An 18,702-nucleotide genomic window follows, 5' to 3' on the forward strand; every position below is an offset into this window, starting at 1 on the left:
CTCTAGGTGGCCCTGCTTGAGCAGGGTGTTGGACCAGATGACCTCCAGAGGTCCTTTCCAACCTCAGCCATTCTGTGATGCTGTGATTCACTAAAACTATGGTTTAACATTTAAGGAAAAGCTTCAGGCTACTGGAACCAGCTAACAAATGAAAGAAGAAAATTCCCCCCCAAAATGTATTCAGTATAGGCCATAATTGTAACAATAAACTCAAACTTATGAGTTCAGTTTCAAAACCTTTTAAATTTTATTGTGGAAAAATCTTCCTTGCTAATGTAAAATTAAATCTAAAAAACATGTTTATACCAAAAGAGCAAAATTTGGCTATCCAGAGGAAAAAAAATGCTGAGAGATTTTGGAAAAAAAAATATTAAAAAGAAAGCAGAAATGTTAGGAAGGGCAATGGGAAGAAACTGGAAGCCTGAGAATCCCTCTGCTTGCAGTGCAGTGGAGTCCTGGACCATCAGAAGAGGAGCTTTGGTTCAGCTAAGCAGCACTCATAAAGAAATGTTGAATAGTGTTATGGTGTGGATAATGCACCGAAAGCAAGGTCATTCTTTGCTCCCCTACTCTTCTCAAGTTTTAATTTTGTAACTTTCTGGATTGACATACCTCTCACGAGAAACACATCTGCCAGCTATGGGGTGTCGACTGTTGCAGTAAATGTTCAAATTCTACATTAAGGTACAGTCTTATGGTCTGTTCTTAGGACATCCTGATATAAAAAATCCAATGAACCTAAGGAATCTGAATAAAAGTAGTAAGAAATCCATACATGTTATTGAGCTAGAAGAACAACAGCCATGGATACAGGAGGAGGAGATGGAAGCTGGAACAGATTGCAAGTAATTGTGGACGCTCAAACTCAGGCCAGCTGGGAGGAATCCTTTGTTGCTTTCTTCTTAAAAGGGATAAATCCAATTTCCATTAAAGATAAACATCAGTGGGAATTGGATCACACCAAACACATAACTGAGTAAGAGGAAATGACCTGCTAATATGATGTTAAATCAGAAGAAAGACAGAAACCAAACAGTGTGTGCTATCCTGCCAGAACTGGAAAAAATAAATAAATAAATATCTAGAAGATATTGAATCGAAAGGGAGAAACTGGTGAGAAGGTTGGGATGGTGTCTTGGTGAAAGTGACTGGGAAATCTTGGACCTGATGGCTCTTATAGCAGCAGGAACCCAAACAACAGCATGATGAAGACACCAGATCTCAAGAAGGAAGTCTTCAGTACACCTGGAGAACTGGAAGGTGAGATCTCATATGATCAGTATCTAAGGGCAGTAGGAGTTAGAATTTCTTTCAAGAAACCAGCCTGTAGGGAATAAGTGTAAGCTATCTCAATAGTGGTGAAGAGTGGAAAAGGTAGCGAAAGACCATCTTAGTAAAATCCTGAGTTCTTGTGACTGGAAACTCACAAAAAAATAATAATAATAATAAAATAAAGCAAAAATGTGTAAGAAGAATAACAGAAAAGCCAATGCATAAAATAAAATGTAGCAAGAAAGGTGAGGTTATTAAAAGCATGCTGGAAGCCCTTTAACCCTACAAATAGACTGAGAAAAGAGTTTTCTGCTACTCAGAAATAGATATTCAGATGCTACTCAGCATCAGATACTACACAAAAAGTTTCAAGTGTTTATTGCCTTTTTGCTTCCATCAGCTAGGATCAGACAGATATTGCTGGGAAGTACTAGCAACAAGGTTAGCACCTCCAGTGCTTGGACAAGTTTGGTGTTTGCAAGTTGGTTGCATCTGGCAAAATCCATTGCAGCATGTTCTGAGACTGAGCTGAACCATTCTCAGAGCTGTTAGCTATTAATCTATGAGAAACTGTGATGAGGGGAGATTTTGGAAGAGTAGAAGAGGGCAAACACAAAACTTATCTTTAGAAAGCACAGGAAGGGGAAATCAAAGAATAGTACAACCACTGAGCTGGGCTTTAATCCCTAGAAAAGCACTGGAAAAAGATATCAAACAATCTATTTGTAAAAACTTAATAACAAAGATGTAGGAATCAACAGATCTGCCACGGATATCTTGCTGTGTCACGCCAAATTAATTACCCTCTATAAAAGGACATGTGAATGGGAAGAAAGAACAACAATAGATATTACGTGTCTTCATAACTTAGAAAAGCCTCACAATATCTTTGTAAGTAAACTAAAGAAACTTCTTGTAAAGAGGGCCAAGCTTACTTACGAAACCATAGTGTGGGAAAAGTTGAGAAAAGCTATCAATCATTCTCTGTAAAATTGAAGGATGCATTGCATGGTGCCCTGAACTTATGTTGAAAAAGACAAAAGCAGAGCAACAAGAGTGACTAAGGAAAATACTGTTCTGGAGGGGAAATAAAAAAAAAAAAATCAGGATCAGGGCAGGGCTGTTTTGTCTAAAGAAGAAAAGACTGGGGGAAACATGAGACACCTTCATGGCTGTAAAAACAGAGGTGTCATGAGAAAAGAGAATAAGTAGTTCTAAGAAGAAGGAAGGTTTAACCTGCAGTAGGAGAGATCTAAACCGGATGTTGAGGATTGCCAAGGAAGGTGTGGAGTCACTGACGCTGCACATTCATAAAAACATTACACAAATGTCCCTCAGGTTTAGGAAAAACTGCTTGAGAAAGTCCCTTACAGGCCTATTTCCTAACGTCTGAAATTCTACATGGAAGCAGACAAACTGAAATGTATAGGCAAATGTCTCATAGTCTGTTGCAATTCAGTTTAAAATCCACACATAACTTCAACATAAGGCAGGTCAAAAAAAAATGTCTCCACACTTGACTGTCACTATGTTTTGAATTACAATCTGGATTACAATTTTAATGTAAAATTTACAGAAACTTTGAATATATTTATTCTCAGGGTTAATTCAGGACGTGCTACATTCCTTACTTAGTCACCAATAAATCAATCACATTTTCAGCTTTCAAGATGAAATGAAGTCTGGAAGTAAGTAAATACAGAGAAAGCACTGAATTCTGGTACTAAATAAACACCAAAAGTCAAAATAATAGCACAAGGGAGATTTTTGTTGAGATGCCACTGTTTTGGTCTGTCCATGCATGTTTGTTTGTGTATGTGCATATAAACAGGAAAAATACAAATTCTTCCATGCATTATATGTCTGGATGTGCAACGTAACATAGACTATTGGATTAAATTACCTTTTACCTGAATTATGTAGTGAAGGAATTAAAATGTCCTCAATTCCTGAATAATCAAAGAATCATCCATATTAAGGTCTCTACTTTTGACATCTAAGACTGCACTTGGCAATATTAGCTCTCATTAATTAGGAATGCTTACAGTTAAAAGCATTTACATTAATGACTGGCATTTTGAAGGAAAATTTGAGTGGCCTATCAGGATAAGATTATTTACACTAAGAACTAAAAAATTAGGAAATTTAATTTCTAGTTCTAACTGCATTCTTATTTTGCCTATTGGTCTATCTAAGATATCATAACTAATCTCCTTAGAGGTACTGGGAAGCTTAAGTTAACCACCTCTCAGAATAAATCTGAGACACTAAAAGAACAAGGAGCTACTCTTTCTTCATTGATCTGCAAAAGTGAAAGCTATACAAGAAGGGGACAATTTAAATGATCAATGAAAGGGAGTCAGGTCTGAAGTGGAACAAGACCACCATTCTTTTACCACAGGAAAAACTAAGAAATAAGTGGTACTAAAGGAGGTATTGTCAAGAGTGGTAAAGGAAGACAGAATACAATTAACCAGGATGGAATATGGCCAAGAAAGTGGTCCAGGGAGCTCAAGTGGTCACGGCCATTAAGTACCACTCCACACCCACAGCAGTCCCACCCAAGACAAATTTTTGTGAGGGCCAGATGACCAGCACAGACAGCTTCCTGTAGCAGTTGATGTCTCTCAGCCTAAATACCCGTTCAGATCTGTGCTGCCTTGTACAAGAGATCTGGTGAGATTGTAAGGTTATTGCTGCAAGCCATTTTGAAGCGCTTATCAGGAAAATGCAAAATGACTAAATGCATGTAGCCTGGGGGAGTGGGACTATTAATAGAGCCGCTGCCAACCGATAACAGAGATTGAAGGCTGCAAACCCAGTAGGCAGAGGAATTGTTCCGAAGCCAAAGGAAAAAGTTTCTAAGAATGAGAGAGGAAATCCACCAGAATGACTGTTAAACTGATAACTAGTATAATCTGCCTTAACAACCAGATCTAAGTTTTGGAAAAGGTCCAGAACTTTTGCTGAAATAATTAACTAAGATGAACGGGCCATATGCCTCAAGGTATTAACCTGTAATGGTCACCAAGAAGGGAATACGTGACTAATGAATACTTGCTATCCCCTAATACCTCATGCCTTGCAAAGCTATTTCCACACCTGAAATCAACATGGTGAGGTCACTCCATGCCCTCTAATTAGCTATTGATCTCCATAAATACAACATTTATGCTGCACACCGAGGATTCCAGAGTAGCTACTGAAAGGACACCTAGTGGCAAGTCAACGAGTATGTCTGGAAACCGCTGGAACTGTTGAAGGTACGTAATTATAATTTGTCACAGGAATTGACAAACTGCTGTAGGTTGAACGGCAATGTCATATGTGAATTTATGTGTAAAACAGCACTTTGAAGCTTTAAGAAAAATTGCAAAAAAGCATTCTTACAAACACTTTTTTTAAACATGGGAATTAAACTTAACTTCCTTAAAACTCAAAGAACAACATTTTAAAAGGGGGATGAACACGCCTGTGTGTCCAATTTATGACTACAATATTGAATGTCCTGAATCTCCACTGCATCAGTTTTAGGAATATCAGATAGTTGAACTGAACTCGTTACAGATATGAATTGCTTGATACTCAAGCCAAATTTCAGCATGTTAATCATTGCTTCTTAGGTCCTTCATTGTGCTCCTCTAAAATGTCCTTAGCAATTCCTTCCTGTCTCACAGGCCATCCTTCTCCCCCATGAAGAAGAACAGCCGTAGGACATAAATTGTACGTGTTTGAGCTAATTTTACTCCTTTTTTTTTTTTTTTTTTTTGGCCATCCAGCCCTACAGTCACTTCTTGCCTGTGTTTATTCCAAACGCCTTTATATGTACTAATGCCCTTGTGACCAGGAGATGCCCACAACAGAAAGCTGTATTCCAGATGGAGTCATGCTGGTCTCATGCAGAGAGGGATTATAACCTTCCTGTTTAGTGACATGCTGCCTCTGGGCAAACAGACCAAAATCCACACTTGGCTTTCTTGTTTATGTCAACATATCGTATTACAAGCACAGAACAATTTGCTGACCACTGTCCCTCTTCAATTATTGTTTTTATGTTCTATTTTCCAGGTTTCTCTCTTCTACTGAACACCAGTTCTTTTGAATTAATTGTCCCTGAGTGAATTAGTATGGATATTCTAGGTCAGCTTTTCCAGATATATTTTTGTATTCAATTTTATAATATCTTTGCATACCATTGCTCTGTTCTCTATCTTTAGTTTTTCTAACAACTCCTAACATAGTTCCATCCTGTGATTTTAAAAGCCACAAAGAAGCCATTTCTGCTCTTCTATGCTCTGTCCTCACAACAAAGATCCAAACATTGGGGATAATCTTTGTTTGTTTTTTTTTTTTTTAGTTGACTTCCTACCAAATCTTCAGTTAAAAAACCCAACTCTGCCTCATTTCTCCACAACACAACTACAAGGAAGTAGATGATGGCGTGACGTGAAACCAAGGCTGCAGCTCTTGCTCTTACCAGACATTAGCACCCATTCCTTGTCCGGATCTGTTTCAAGGGTTCACCTCTCCTTCACTCCACCCTCCTGAACCTCCAGCCTGCTCTCTGTCTTAAAATGGCATGTAGTTTCCTTCCTTTACTATAAACAATGCTTTCTGTAACCTTAGTTTCACGATGTAAACATTTAAAAATAAGAATGAAGGGAACACAAACTATGTGTCCAATTAGGTAATTTGGGGATTAAATTAAATGAAGTCTCTTCAAACATGGAACATTTCAGAGTAATGAAGTCTGGCTTTACTTGTTTTACTTTTATCCTTTAAAAAAAAAAAAAAAAAAAGGACAATCCATATTAAAACTCAGGCTGAAGAGTAGTAAAGGCAGCTGAAGACAGCTTATTCCTTGTAAATCCAAGGGAAACGAAAGCAGAGGAAGGGGCAATAACACTCAGGTATGTGTACAAAGGGGAAGAGAGGCGCTCTGTAAATTGCTGGATGACGGAGGCTGGGCAGCCAGCTGCCACCATTGATATGGGAGGCTCCTGCTATCGGTAACATCACCACCTGTAATGTAATGTCAGCTTGTAGCATGTCCTGCAGCCTGCCAAAGCCTCTTTAAAATCTGGCATTATTTTTATACCAAAATTTAAAAACAAAGACCAAACCAAAACCAAAACAATAGCAACAACAACAAAAACCACAAGAGGTCAACCAACAAATATTCTTCAGTAAAAAAAAAAAAAAAAAAAAAAAAAAAAAAAAAAAAAAAAAAGAGTAGTAAAGGAAAATAACATCCATAAATAATTCTGCTGCTTTTTCTGCAGTCCACCTATAAGTTTTAGTTAGTTAAACTCCTTCAAAATAGGCTTTTATTTCTCCTTTTCTTAAATACAGCTTTAGAGAAGATTTTCATTGTTGAGTCCTTAATCCAGATTTTGCAGATTTTGTGAATAGTGCAGTAACAGAAGAAACGAAAACTGTCTTCAAATTTGGAATAATTCTTGTTCTGTACATCTGAACATGCATATTTGGCTTTCATTGTATGGTGTGGCAGACAGCTACAAAAACAAAGTGTAGCCTATTACAGCTTTAGTCAACACTTCAAACTTTAGATCTTGCTTATACCAAAAGAAAGTGATCTTCCTTGCCATTTAAGCAAGGCTGTTTCCCATTGGGCACACAGTAAATACAGATAATACGGTAGTTTCTTTACTTTAACGTTGTATTTAAACAGACATTGTAAACACAAACGATAATAGCTTCAAAAAAAAGGAGCACAAAGTAGCTACAGGTATTACATCTGTCCCAAGCCTCTTTGCTAGTTTAAGTATTCTACAGTCATGTTTTCCTGTTTCCTAAAGTATGTTGAGGAAGGGTGGGGGTTATCCCATTATTTGGTAAAAAACACACGAACAGCATAGGAGGAAATGCACAACATTTCCAAAGCAACATCTCATACGCAAGATAAGTACGTTCAATAATAGAGATTAGATCTTTCTTTTTTCACTTTACCAATATAATATGACATTTTAATTTTACTTACTGTTAGTAGAAAGCATCAATAAGCAAGAGGGAGACTTTTAATGGCATACTGATATCTTAAAGAGACCTACCTTGAAAGAAACTTTTGACTCGCAGATAGCTGACGCTAAGGCGCAACACGGAGAGTTTGTCCAGCTTGGATATTATGTCAGGGGGGAAAGGCAGGAGGCTGGCCAGGTGGTCAAGTTCTGCATTCAGACGGTCCCTGTGCCTCTTCGAAGGATTTGATTTTTCATTCCCAGCTGCAGGCCTTCTGTGGTGGAGAAGAGTATCACATTTTCAATTACCTGTTTTACCTCCAGGTAGTACCACCAGAGACTGAGATGTTGTCTGCAGTCAGTTGCTGGTTAATCTAGGTTCTGTGCAAATCTGCTCAGTTTCTATCCCCTGCTGAAAAGATATTTTACTTTTTGTCATTCTGCATTTGCCATTGTGCAAAAACATGGACATTGGCCTCTCATTTCACATCCACCCAGTGGAAAAAAGATGAAGAAATGATCTCTCTTATTCAGGACCCTCTGATCTTAGGGGAATGGGTGCTAACTCTGTGTGTTAGTGTACACCAGAAAAAAGAAAAAAAAAAAAAAAAAAAAAAGATTTCTCATCTATGTTGTACAAATTAGTACCTGAAGAGCAGAATAAAATAACTATGACTAATGGATGAACCTATTTAGCACCCACTGTATTTATTTAAAGCATCTTAGTGCCCTCCATTTAATGACTCAGAATTAACCTGTAGCTCAGGATATAATCAAGAAAAAAGCCTGTCTTTGGACATGATAAAAAGAGTGTGGGAAGCAATGTGAAGAGACATTCTTTTGCCAGGCTCAAAACTCCTGTGAACGTTCTCCGATTTATCTGTATGTCGGTAGTAACAAAGGTAAGAATTTGGTTTCTCTCTTGAGAACATTCATATTCCTCCCAAAACATTAAGGTTAACGTTATTCAGATTTCGAAACCAAATACACCTATTCCAGTCCCATAGTGTGTCCCTCTCATGCAGTGAACAGGACCAGATATCTCAGAAAGAGTTGTTGTGAAAATGTGCAAGACGAAATGTATCACCAGCGAGGAACGTGTCAAATCAAAGTTGCACAGGCAAAATGATGAATTTTAAACTACTCAGTTTTGGGGTGTCCAGTGAGGGGTCATCAATTTTGGGGTGTCCAGCATGACAGCAAGGGGTGATCCGTGGCAAAGCATGGACTTGTCACATAAGCACCAAGACATTTGCGGTGAGGTCGAGAAGGCTGTTATCTCCAGCAGACAGCCATTGCTGGACAAAGCAGTAGTCACATGCTTCATCCAAAAATAAGCCACAGGCCACTGGAGCTGCAAACTGCATGAATACACAATCGCCAAGGCCTTACAGCAAGCCAGGGCAGCAGCTGAGCTAGCATCGCCCCGGGCACTTGGTGTTGTGTCTGATGGTCTCCACCACACTCCCACATCACCCTTTTTCTGTTTGGTTTATGGCACGTTGCCACATTTCTCCTGAGGCCCTTTCTTCAGAAGAGACATTTAGAGAAAGATCATGGGGGAAAAGAGTGGAAAAATACTGCAAGAATGGGAAATGGTGGACAAGGAAAAGATGGGTGTGCTAACAGCTTCCACTTCCACCTAAGCAAAGGCAAGAAGCATAAGCTTGTGCAGCTTAGCTAGTGCTTCAGTGGAGAAACAGAGTGCATCTAGTTACTTATAGCACATTTCTGCTGCAGTTTGACATGCCACACATTTACTCTATTTTTCAATGAAAATTTTAATTTTGAGCATTAGTATTTCACAAGGTGGTCAAAGAGTTAAAGTACAACATACTTTGAGTGTTCTCTTCTTATGCAGTCTTAATTCAGCTTTTTAAGTAGTTAGAAGAAAAATGTTATGTTCAGGAATTAGTAAAAAAGATCAATGTTATGTACATGGGATTGCTGACTTTGCTACAGAGTGAAAACCTGTCAAGTCGAACCAGATTTGAAAAAATCATTGCTATCTTTGTGAGCATTCAGTTCAATTTGAAGGATAGCATCAACACACAGACAGAATGAAGAAATATTCAGGATAGGTGTCAATGAAAATACATAATTCCTGATTTGTCATTCAAAATTACCTAAAATGGTACATGGTCCTTCAATAAGGCAATGAGCTGCTTTCAGAGGCATGGGGGAGATTTTATGGATTGGGGATTTCCTCTATGAGAGAGAGAAAATATCCACCAACTAATGCAATCCACAAAGAAGGACTACTCTTTGTACATAATGGGTACTAACTTTTTGGAGTCAACCCTGAAGCTCAGCCATTCTCACTTTTGACACCAAAAGGATGCCTGACGTGTGGAGAGCAATAATTTTGTAGGAATATAGCCTATAGTTCAGTTTAAGCTAAAGAACATAGACTTTTACTTATTGCCCTTTACACATAGCAAACAAACTGAAGTAAGGAAGCAACTTAGTACAGAAAAAAATAATTCCAATAAGGAAAATTAGGCCAATGAGTTCAAAAGATGAAAATTTTCAAGAGTAACACAGAATAGAAATTGTTCAAACCTATTTACCATATAAACTATCAATTGCTCTATGCCAGAGAGGCATGGCAAATACATGGATTCCATTTGTACTAAGTAAGAGATCAGTTGTCTGGAAATTACAGGGAATGGTGTAAAGACTGCAAGAGAAAGTTCAGGACGGAGTCTTCCTGAAAACTCAAGGAAATGATTCAGGCAGTGAGTAAATCCAAACAAATGTAAGTTTGATGCAAATGGTAACTAGGTGCCAAGTGGATGAGATTTAAAACAATGCAAGTTCCATGGAAAGGCTAACTTAGCTGTCCTACAAAAGAAAACAGCAAGCAGGAAAATTCTTCAATGAGTTGTTTTGAGGTGAATGGAAATTCTAGCCCTTATTTTGAGCTGAAACTAGCCATACTTGTCGTGTTTGTGTTAAAACTGATTCTCAAACTGCATCAATTGGGTCCTAAGGAACACAACACTCATTCTATAATTCCTCTTTTAATCTGCTTTTCATACACTACTACTACAATAAAGTGGCACCTGTACTTAACACAGTAAAGCTGGCATTTCCTCTTTGCTTTGTTAAATCATCCAAATTTTGCTCTGCATTAACAAGAAAGGGTTCCCGCATGGGATCCATGCCATCAGTCCCTGTTCGGTAGGAAATGAGTGTGGGAGCTGATGCAGAGAATTTTTTCTGTTTCATTAGTACGTCAGGCATTGAGCCATTTGTGCTTCAGTGATTCAATGTGCCCATGACCCATGGACTGCCACTTCTGTAAACCAGTTCGGAGAGCTTGCAGAGGAATTTCCTGCAGCTACAGCTCTTGTCTGCAAAGCAAGGTATCTGCTCCTCCACTACCTGCTGCCCACTGAGGGAGCCCTGCCCCTTGAACAGAAAGTTCACTCTGAAGAAGTTTTCAAAGTATGCTGAAGTGTTAAACCCATGGAGGAGGATCTAAACTGAGAAAATCTAATCATCTAATAGGATGGGAAGCTTTCAGTAAGAAGAGAAAGGAAAGAGAAAGGCCATGAGATGCAATAGATAGACTAGGCACAAAGTAACAGCAAGATGATTATCATGAACCAACTGACCGGCACCCACAGCTGCTGAGCTGTGCTTGGGCACTGCATCGATAGCCTGGCACAGCTGAGCTCCAGTGGCAACTGGCCATATGCAGATGCTCACTGTCCCCTACAAGTGAAAAGGATTAAATGAGAAAAATCTGGTTGAAGGAAAGGTGACCCTTTTCCACTGTCCACCTCTTCTGAGTCTTCATGGCAAGAAAAGGAGAAAGCAGAACTAATGGTCACGAAGACATCATCCCGGCACAGCAGATAAGAGGTGGGATAGTGTGACACCAAGTAAGAGGAAGGGCTATGCCACAGAGGGCCTTAAAATGAGAACTAAGAAACAGGAGAGAGCACCTCCTGAGGTCTCTGTTTACCCTGGCACTGATACCGTTCTGGCTCAACTGGGCAGTTTGGAGCAGTTGTAGATACATTCAGAGCTAAGGCAGCTGAGGTTGCCTTTAAAGAGCTGTAAAACATTACAAGAAATGTTTTGCAGAGAGAGAGAGCTTTACAAGTTGCCAGGGTTTGAGATGAAAAGTGGATGAATCTCAAATGGTAACTGTCCTGACGCATGACTCCAGCATCTTTAATATGAGTATGAATTTCAATGCAGTGATTGTAGTTTGAGGTTAAAAACAAGATCTCTTTAGTTTTCACATGCTTGAGTTACTAGTAAAATGTTGGGTTTCCACAGGAAACAAACACTTAAGGAGAAAATATTTCCTTCACTCAAAATACTCCATTTTTCTGGATGAAAAGCATATCTGGTGGAAAATATTCAACCAGCCTGAGCTCCAGGTGTTTGAACTGGTTCCATAAATGCCAAAATCCTTTAGTGTAGACCACATTTAATGGGGCTTGTTTGAAAGCTGTCTGTGACTAAAGGAGAACAGCTAGGATTTTAGAATTATTTCTATATATGAAGGTCAAACTTAAACCTGATGTACTGTCTGAAGAATGGCAACCTAGTGAAGACAGTCTCTCCCAGTAGAGAAGACTGAAACATACTAGCTCTTGCAAATACAAATTTTCTACATGTTTTTTCATTGTCATATGGTTCTCTGCATTCTCCTGTGGAGCTTCTTCATATGTTTTCCTCCTTATTCTGTAAAGCTACCTCAGAATACAGCTGGTGATGTCCTGTCCACGAATACCTAAGAAAACTACATCTCCTGCTCAGATTAGCACCCATGAATCCCTACAGAGAGAGAAGTAGGACAAAGCTGTAGAGGAAAATGTGCTGTTATCAAACTAGACAAGTTCTACAAAAAGCAGCACAACTTGGATCAAAAATCATGGTTGAACATGCTATTAAATAAATAGGATATATCTGTCCTTCTAAATTCAAGATAAATTATTTGAGGCTGGTAAGGAGACCTCATAGTCCTGAAATGTCAGTAAGATCCGTAGGACTGAAGGGCATAGACTGTGAAAGGAGCTCTGGACAAGGTAAGTCAGTCACGGGCATTCAGAGCCCCATTAGAGCAGGGTTAGGAAGTCCCTGAATGAGGGAATGAGCACAGGAAAGGCTTACTAGACACCAAGACCACAAAGAGATAAGGTTTGAGGAAGAGACTAGTGTTGCTAGGAAGTGAGAAATCATCTTCAGCAAGTGATAAGTAACTATTCACAGAAAATAGAGGACAGTCTCTAATGCGGGAGCTGTGTTATAATGACTCCAAGCGTATGATCTCCCTTATTTAACCAAAACCAAGTTTCTTCATCAAAATTGTATATATCCTGGGTGGATAGGCTCATATTCAGGTACCAGCACTGCCATCTCGTAGCACAAATAGTTTCGAAGTAGCACTACTTGCAATGGCTCAAAAGGTAAAAACCTTGGTTCCCTCAAATTCAGTGAGAACCTGCCTTTGATTTTGCTGAAGCCAGAATTTCCTAGAAGGCTCTTGAAGATACTTAGATCCTTTGATAGTGGGTAGCTATCTTAGCCATTGCTTTTACCTAGAAGTCATCTCAGTGAGAAGTTCTAGATATACAAACTCCAAACATGAAGCTTAATGTTCCTCAAAGCAACTGCAGTGCTCCCTCCTTTCCCACAAAAGTTATGATTCATAAACAGTTCTGCACAGAGGCAATGTCATGTACTGGAGAAGTTCCACACTTTATGCATGTATGAAGTATCCAGATGCATACTTGAACAGTAGTGCAAAAACACTGCATACATTTTGGATCTAATACTCAGGTGTTGCAGAAAGATTACTGTTCTTCATTCATCATCTTTGTCTATTGAAATCCTCACCTGTGATGTATTTTACACTAAAAAAAAAAAAAAAATATCTTTTTTTTTAAGTGGCAACAAGTGGTTCATGTGCAAATACTCTCCAAAACCCAAACAAAATCAGCAGTCTTCACCTAAACTTTCAGAGTAACTCCCCTTTGACTTTAGACAAAAATTTTAAGCCAAGTGTGTTATTTTAGGAGCTCTGCTTTAATTACCTTCTCATCCTTAAATTGCCTGCAAAGACCACCAGCACTAGTTCACAATTTTAACATGCTACAAATGTGTTTCATAATCAAGTATAACTCAGAAGATGTGGAATGATTATATCAGAAGGCTTAATCTCACAGAGTGGTTTATGGCAAACTCATTTTACATTTGAGTTATAACATCCTTTTTTTCTGCAATTTCAAGCATCTTTTTAATACCATTGCATTTTTTTTTTCTGCTTTGCCTTCACACATACAATTTCTATCGCATTTTTCTTCTGATGAAAGTGATTCCATAGTAAATAGTGGCTTGAATATGATGTGTTCTTTATGCAAAAAGTGAGTCACCAGTCTGCTTTTTCAGTTGGCTGAACTGACCCACTTTCCAGACTCACATGTGTTGAACGTAGTGATGCCACAAGCAAGGCTAAGCCAAGGAAGGGGAAAGGGGGCCATGCCAGCGTGTTGGTGCCACTCAACACACCGCTTCTTCCTGGCTGACAATTAGTCCACCAGTATCTTCTGCCTAGGAAAAAACACTGAGGTGCACATCTCAACAACCACCAGCCACCTCCTGGGACAGCCAGTGATGGGTAAGGATGCTCTGAACGCTCAGCATCATTTCTGAAGCCACTGGAAACCACAAAGAGACAGCCTCTGGACCAGGAGTTTCTCACTGCAGTGAAAAAGATTGGATCTCCCCTGGCTTGGCAGACCATGGGATGTGGGACTCCTCCTGCTGCCTCATTTCTACCACATACATTTGGAGAAAGGTGCAACTGCCTCCTGATGAATATGATACTTAACTGTTTCTGAATGGGTTTCCTCCTTTTCCTCCCAGCATAGAGGCACTCCCCCGGAGGAATCATTGTTTTGATGCTGAAAAACAAAAGGAATAGGTGTCTTAGTTCAGAGGTTTCTGTGTTTCATACCACTGTACAAAATGACAGCACCAGGAAAGTTCATGTGAGGAAAATGTTTGTTCCTTGAGTGTGGCATTCAACAGCACTAAAAAGCACAGTGGCATTAGTTAAGATAGAAGCTTAAGGCTTATTCCAATTTCCTACCTTAATGCTATTATAATATTGATGTTTATATTCAATTTTCATTTTTTCAAATTACGCATACTATACATGGTATAAAAATGGGTATAAAATACATCCTGTTTACTCAATATGCAAATATATATTTTTCCTTCTAGGTTAATTTTTAAATTCAGCTAAGCAAATAAGAATGAATAATACTACCCATCATCTTTTGCAGGGAGGATTTCACAGCTTTTTTAATACACGAGAATATTGCCTTCCATTACTGAAACTGTGATAAGTAGGATGCCATTATTCAAATTAGCATTTGTCCAGGTCCTCACACCCTCATTTTTAAAGACGGAAAGTAGATCTGTTGGCAGCTCAAGAAGTGGCACACTGCGCTACGGTTAGCGCTGAGGACCAGATCCCAGTGTAACGCTGATGGAGGTGACAATTTTCAGACAAACTATTGCTCTGTTTGGGCATGTTAGACATTGCGAGGTCTAAAAGAAGTCTGTTCAAATCTTCCGGAGATTAGCCAAATAGCAAAGTCTCTTGATTTTCTGTCTGAAAGAGTATTTTAGTCTCACTGTATGCTCACAACAATGGGTGTAGATTGCCTGAGAAGTTACTGTATCTCAAGAGTATTTGCTGCTTTGTGCAAGATGTGAAATTAAGGGGACCTTCTATGTCACTGAATCAAATCCCATGCTATTGAAGACAGCTCTGTCATATAAAGAAAACCATAAGCTTAATGAACTTAACTTTAAAAAACTCTTTAGAGGTGTTTTGCTTTTCATCGAAAGACAGCTTTTTGATAACCAAAAACCTTACGCTTTCCAGCTTAAATTTGTTCATGGTCATTTTATACCCATTTGTTCTTCTGCCAACATTGTCTTTTAGTTTAAATAGCTCTTCCTCCTCCATTGTGTTTACTCATTGGCGTATTTTTAAATATCAGTCATATCTTCAGCCAGCCTTCATTTTTTCTATTCTAGGACAACCCAGACTGTTTCAATCCCCTTTCGTGTTACAAACTCCTTATTCTTCACATCATCTTAGGAGCCTTTCTCTTTATTTTACGTTTTCAATTAATCTGTCTAAAACATGCATAAACAGAATCATGAACAGCATATTAATTAAAGTCTAACTGCATTTCATATGCGTATATATATATGCATTAACAAACCATTAGTTTTTTATGGGAACTGTCTCACTTGGTATTAGTGTGACTGCATTTTCCTTTTTCATAGCTGTTATAAAATTCATGGAACACGGTCACCCTGTGGTTACCTAGTATGCACATTTTTCTGTCTTTGTGCATAACTTTCAACAAATAAATTCACAATTCTTTAAAATACGTTTAGATGTAGAGCTTAGGGATATGGTTTAGTGGGGACTGTTAGCGTTAGGTCAGAGGTTGGACTCGATGATCTTGAGGTCTCTTCCAACCTAGAAATTCTGTGATTCTGTGATTCTGTGTAATTTACAAAGGAAATCTAACTTCCAGAGTCCGCATAGCTGGCCACCTTATTCATACAATTCATACAATTGGTTTCTATTACGTGAGAATTTTATCCACTTGTACCATCGATGGTGCAAGCAACTAATTTTATTAGTACATTCCTGGTATTACATGAAATTTCTTAGTAAAAATAAGATTGTCTCCAAACTGATAGTTGAGGAACAATGCTTGTAGTTTCCCTCCTGCTCAGTCATTTTCCTTCCAGCACATGTTGTTGATCCAGTTCCTTCCTCCAACCCTTTCAATTCTTGTACTAGTCCTCTGCAGCACAGTATCCTTCACTAAATTCAGATAGGTCTACAGTATTTCTCTCCTCTGGAAAATCAGTTATTTTATTATCAGAAACCTATTAGGTTACCTTGGCAAGATTACCTAACTCTACATTTCATTTTTATTCCATTACACAAATAACCATGGTCATAAACTGTTCCTTCCTTTAAAATTTGTTCTAAAATATTTGACACTATAGAGATTAGAATAACAGGTCAGCAGTTGTCTCCTTTTAATTACAGCTGATGGTGGTAGTCACTCTCCACCAGTCACTCTCCACTCGGTGCAGCATCAGGTATAGAATTCTTCCCAAAACACACAAATAAGTTTGGTTTAACTTTTTGGTTGCTGAGATGATTTTGTGTGAAATCAAGCATGTGAACTGCCTGGCCACAGTCTACAAGGGATTGAATGCAGTACAATAAATACTGCTCGAGATTAAGAAGGTTTGTTTATCTGGCAGGTTTTGCTTAGGTAAAGCCTTCTTGCCACCTTCAAAGACCTAGTTAGGTTAGATTAGCCTAGAATCCCATTTTCTGCAACAGTCTGCCAATTTGAATGAGCTCATCTATCTTGGTGGGTTTTCTACTCTAGGGGGAAGCTGGAATGGCGTGAAGATGCTAAAGGAATTGCCGTAGCTTCTTGTGAGACATTACATTAAAAGTCATTTTCTTTACATTGTAATATTTTTGTGTTCTGAGTCCTTCCCGTTCATAATATGAATCCGTGACTCATAGTTCGTGTTTCAAAACAGTGTCACATGCTAGACTTCCCTTCTCTTGCTTTTATGAGTAAAATTAAAAGGAAGAAAAAGACTTGGACAGCATAACTCAACTGAAAACTGAAAGTTAAGACTTTATAGAATTTCCCAAAAGGACAATATTTTAAAACCCACTCTGGTTCAGCTGATGAATATGGGACAGCAACTAGAAGTAGATTAAAAAGACCTCAGTATACAGACAACTGAAAGGCAGGAAATAAATAGCAAACAATATAAGGTAGAATTTGTGACATGTAAAAAGTTGGTTAAGAAAGATAAAAGCCCAAAGGAAAATTCACAAATTGAATATATAAATATAAATATATTTATATATATATATTATATATATATATATAAATATATAAATATTCATCTATACATAGATGAATATTATGGAAAAAGAAAAAAAAATCTAAAAAATGTGTACAGAGAAAAGGTAGATTTATTCAACAGATTTATTTCCAATCTTTTTTGAAAAGAAGAAGACTCAAATAAGAACAAACCATGCAGTCTTCGGGCTTTCTGTACGAACTTTCCACAGAATTAGGACAAAGGGTTACCACAGCAACATGGTATGGAGCACTGCCTCAGCAAGTGAACACCAATGTCCTAGATATGTATACAGGCAAGAGTTACTTCTGCTACTACTGCTACTCTCCACCACTGGGGTGGCACAACCCATTTGCACAGCTCTTTCCCTAGAAGCCCACCAGCTTCACATGTGAGAAATGGGAAAAGGTTTGGGGGGATGATGCTCAGCTGCTCAGCACAGTTGTGCCCTTTCCTTTCTCTTTCCTTTTCCTTTCTCTTCTTGCAACACTTGAGAGTCCTCACATGCTCTCCCCTTGTTTGAGGGAGGAAGAAGATGAAGCCACAGCAGCAATGTTCTGCTCTGTAGCAGCAGGAGAGGGGGCTTGCAGACTTGAGGAGCTTCAGGAGGAGGAGAGCTAGGAGTGAAAGGAACAAAATAGCTGGGCTGGGAAAAAGCAGATGTGGGCCATGATCATTCACTTTCTTGTGTCAGATGCTTTTAATCAGTGATGCCATTAAGTTGTAATGAATCTCTGAACACTGAGGAATCCAAAGGTCTGAAAGACAGCTGCTATATGACAATATTCAGAGAAGGGAAACATAATGATCCAGCTAACCACCGGATGGTGACATTAACATCCGTCCCAAGCAAAATATCAGAAAAGCTGATAAGAAAGATGAATAACATCACTTAATAGAGTTCTACGGAATATCATGCTCTTTGGAGGGAAACTTACTGAGAACTTATCAGATCTAGCTGATGAAGGAATTCACTGACACTAATAAATTATTTAACTAAGTAGCACAACATTCTGATTTTAAAAGGCCACAATGAAGTATTATGAAGTATTATAGAGTACAGTTTAAGTAGATAAATAATTAATCAAGTGACAGATCCGAAAAGGAGTAATCACTGAGAAAATACTGATAAAAAAAAAAAAAAAAAAAAAAAAAAAAAAGGTTAAAAGGTTTTATGAAGACCTTGCAGGCATCAAGGCTCAATGGAAAACCAGCAATGATAAAATTTGCAATTATAAAAATGTAAATGAGTGGTCTTAAGCATTATTTTCTCTATTATGAAATAGAGAAAGATGGAGTGCCTGGTAGTCTGTTTCTGTTTATCCCCAATGCATTTTAACACAGTCAAACACAAACACATCTCAGAAAAGGGAATGCAAGTCATTGCTACTGAGTGCAGACTGCATCCTGAAACGGCAGTGATTCTTGAAAGAAATTAGGGATCAAGGTAAAAAATGAATACAATCTATACACTGAGCTCCAAGGGGAGAGC

The 18,702-nt window shown here is 38.4% G+C and overlaps 1 protein-coding gene across 2 annotated transcripts in view; it reads right to left on the bottom strand.

Moving 5' to 3' along the window:
* Positions 1–18,702, bottom strand: part of AHRR (aryl hydrocarbon receptor repressor) — a 90,698-nt gene that overhangs the window by 59,315 nt on the left and 12,681 nt on the right. For both annotated transcript variants that reach the window (XM_084508645.1, XM_084508644.1), the window contains exons 2-3: positions 14,105–14,176; positions 7,344–7,525 (exon numbers count right to left, since the gene is read on the bottom strand). In XM_084508645.1, the coding sequence (XP_084364771.1) occupies positions 7,344–7,525; positions 14,105–14,166 (244 nt within the window). In that variant the 5' untranslated portion in view covers positions 14,167–14,176. The remainder of the gene's footprint in view (positions 1–7,343; positions 7,526–14,104; positions 14,177–18,702) is intronic.

Source organism: Aythya ferina (genome assembly GCF_964211825.1).
Source record: "Aythya ferina genome assembly, chromosome: 2".
NCBI lineage: Eukaryota > Metazoa > Chordata > Aves > Anseriformes > Anatidae > Aythya > Aythya ferina.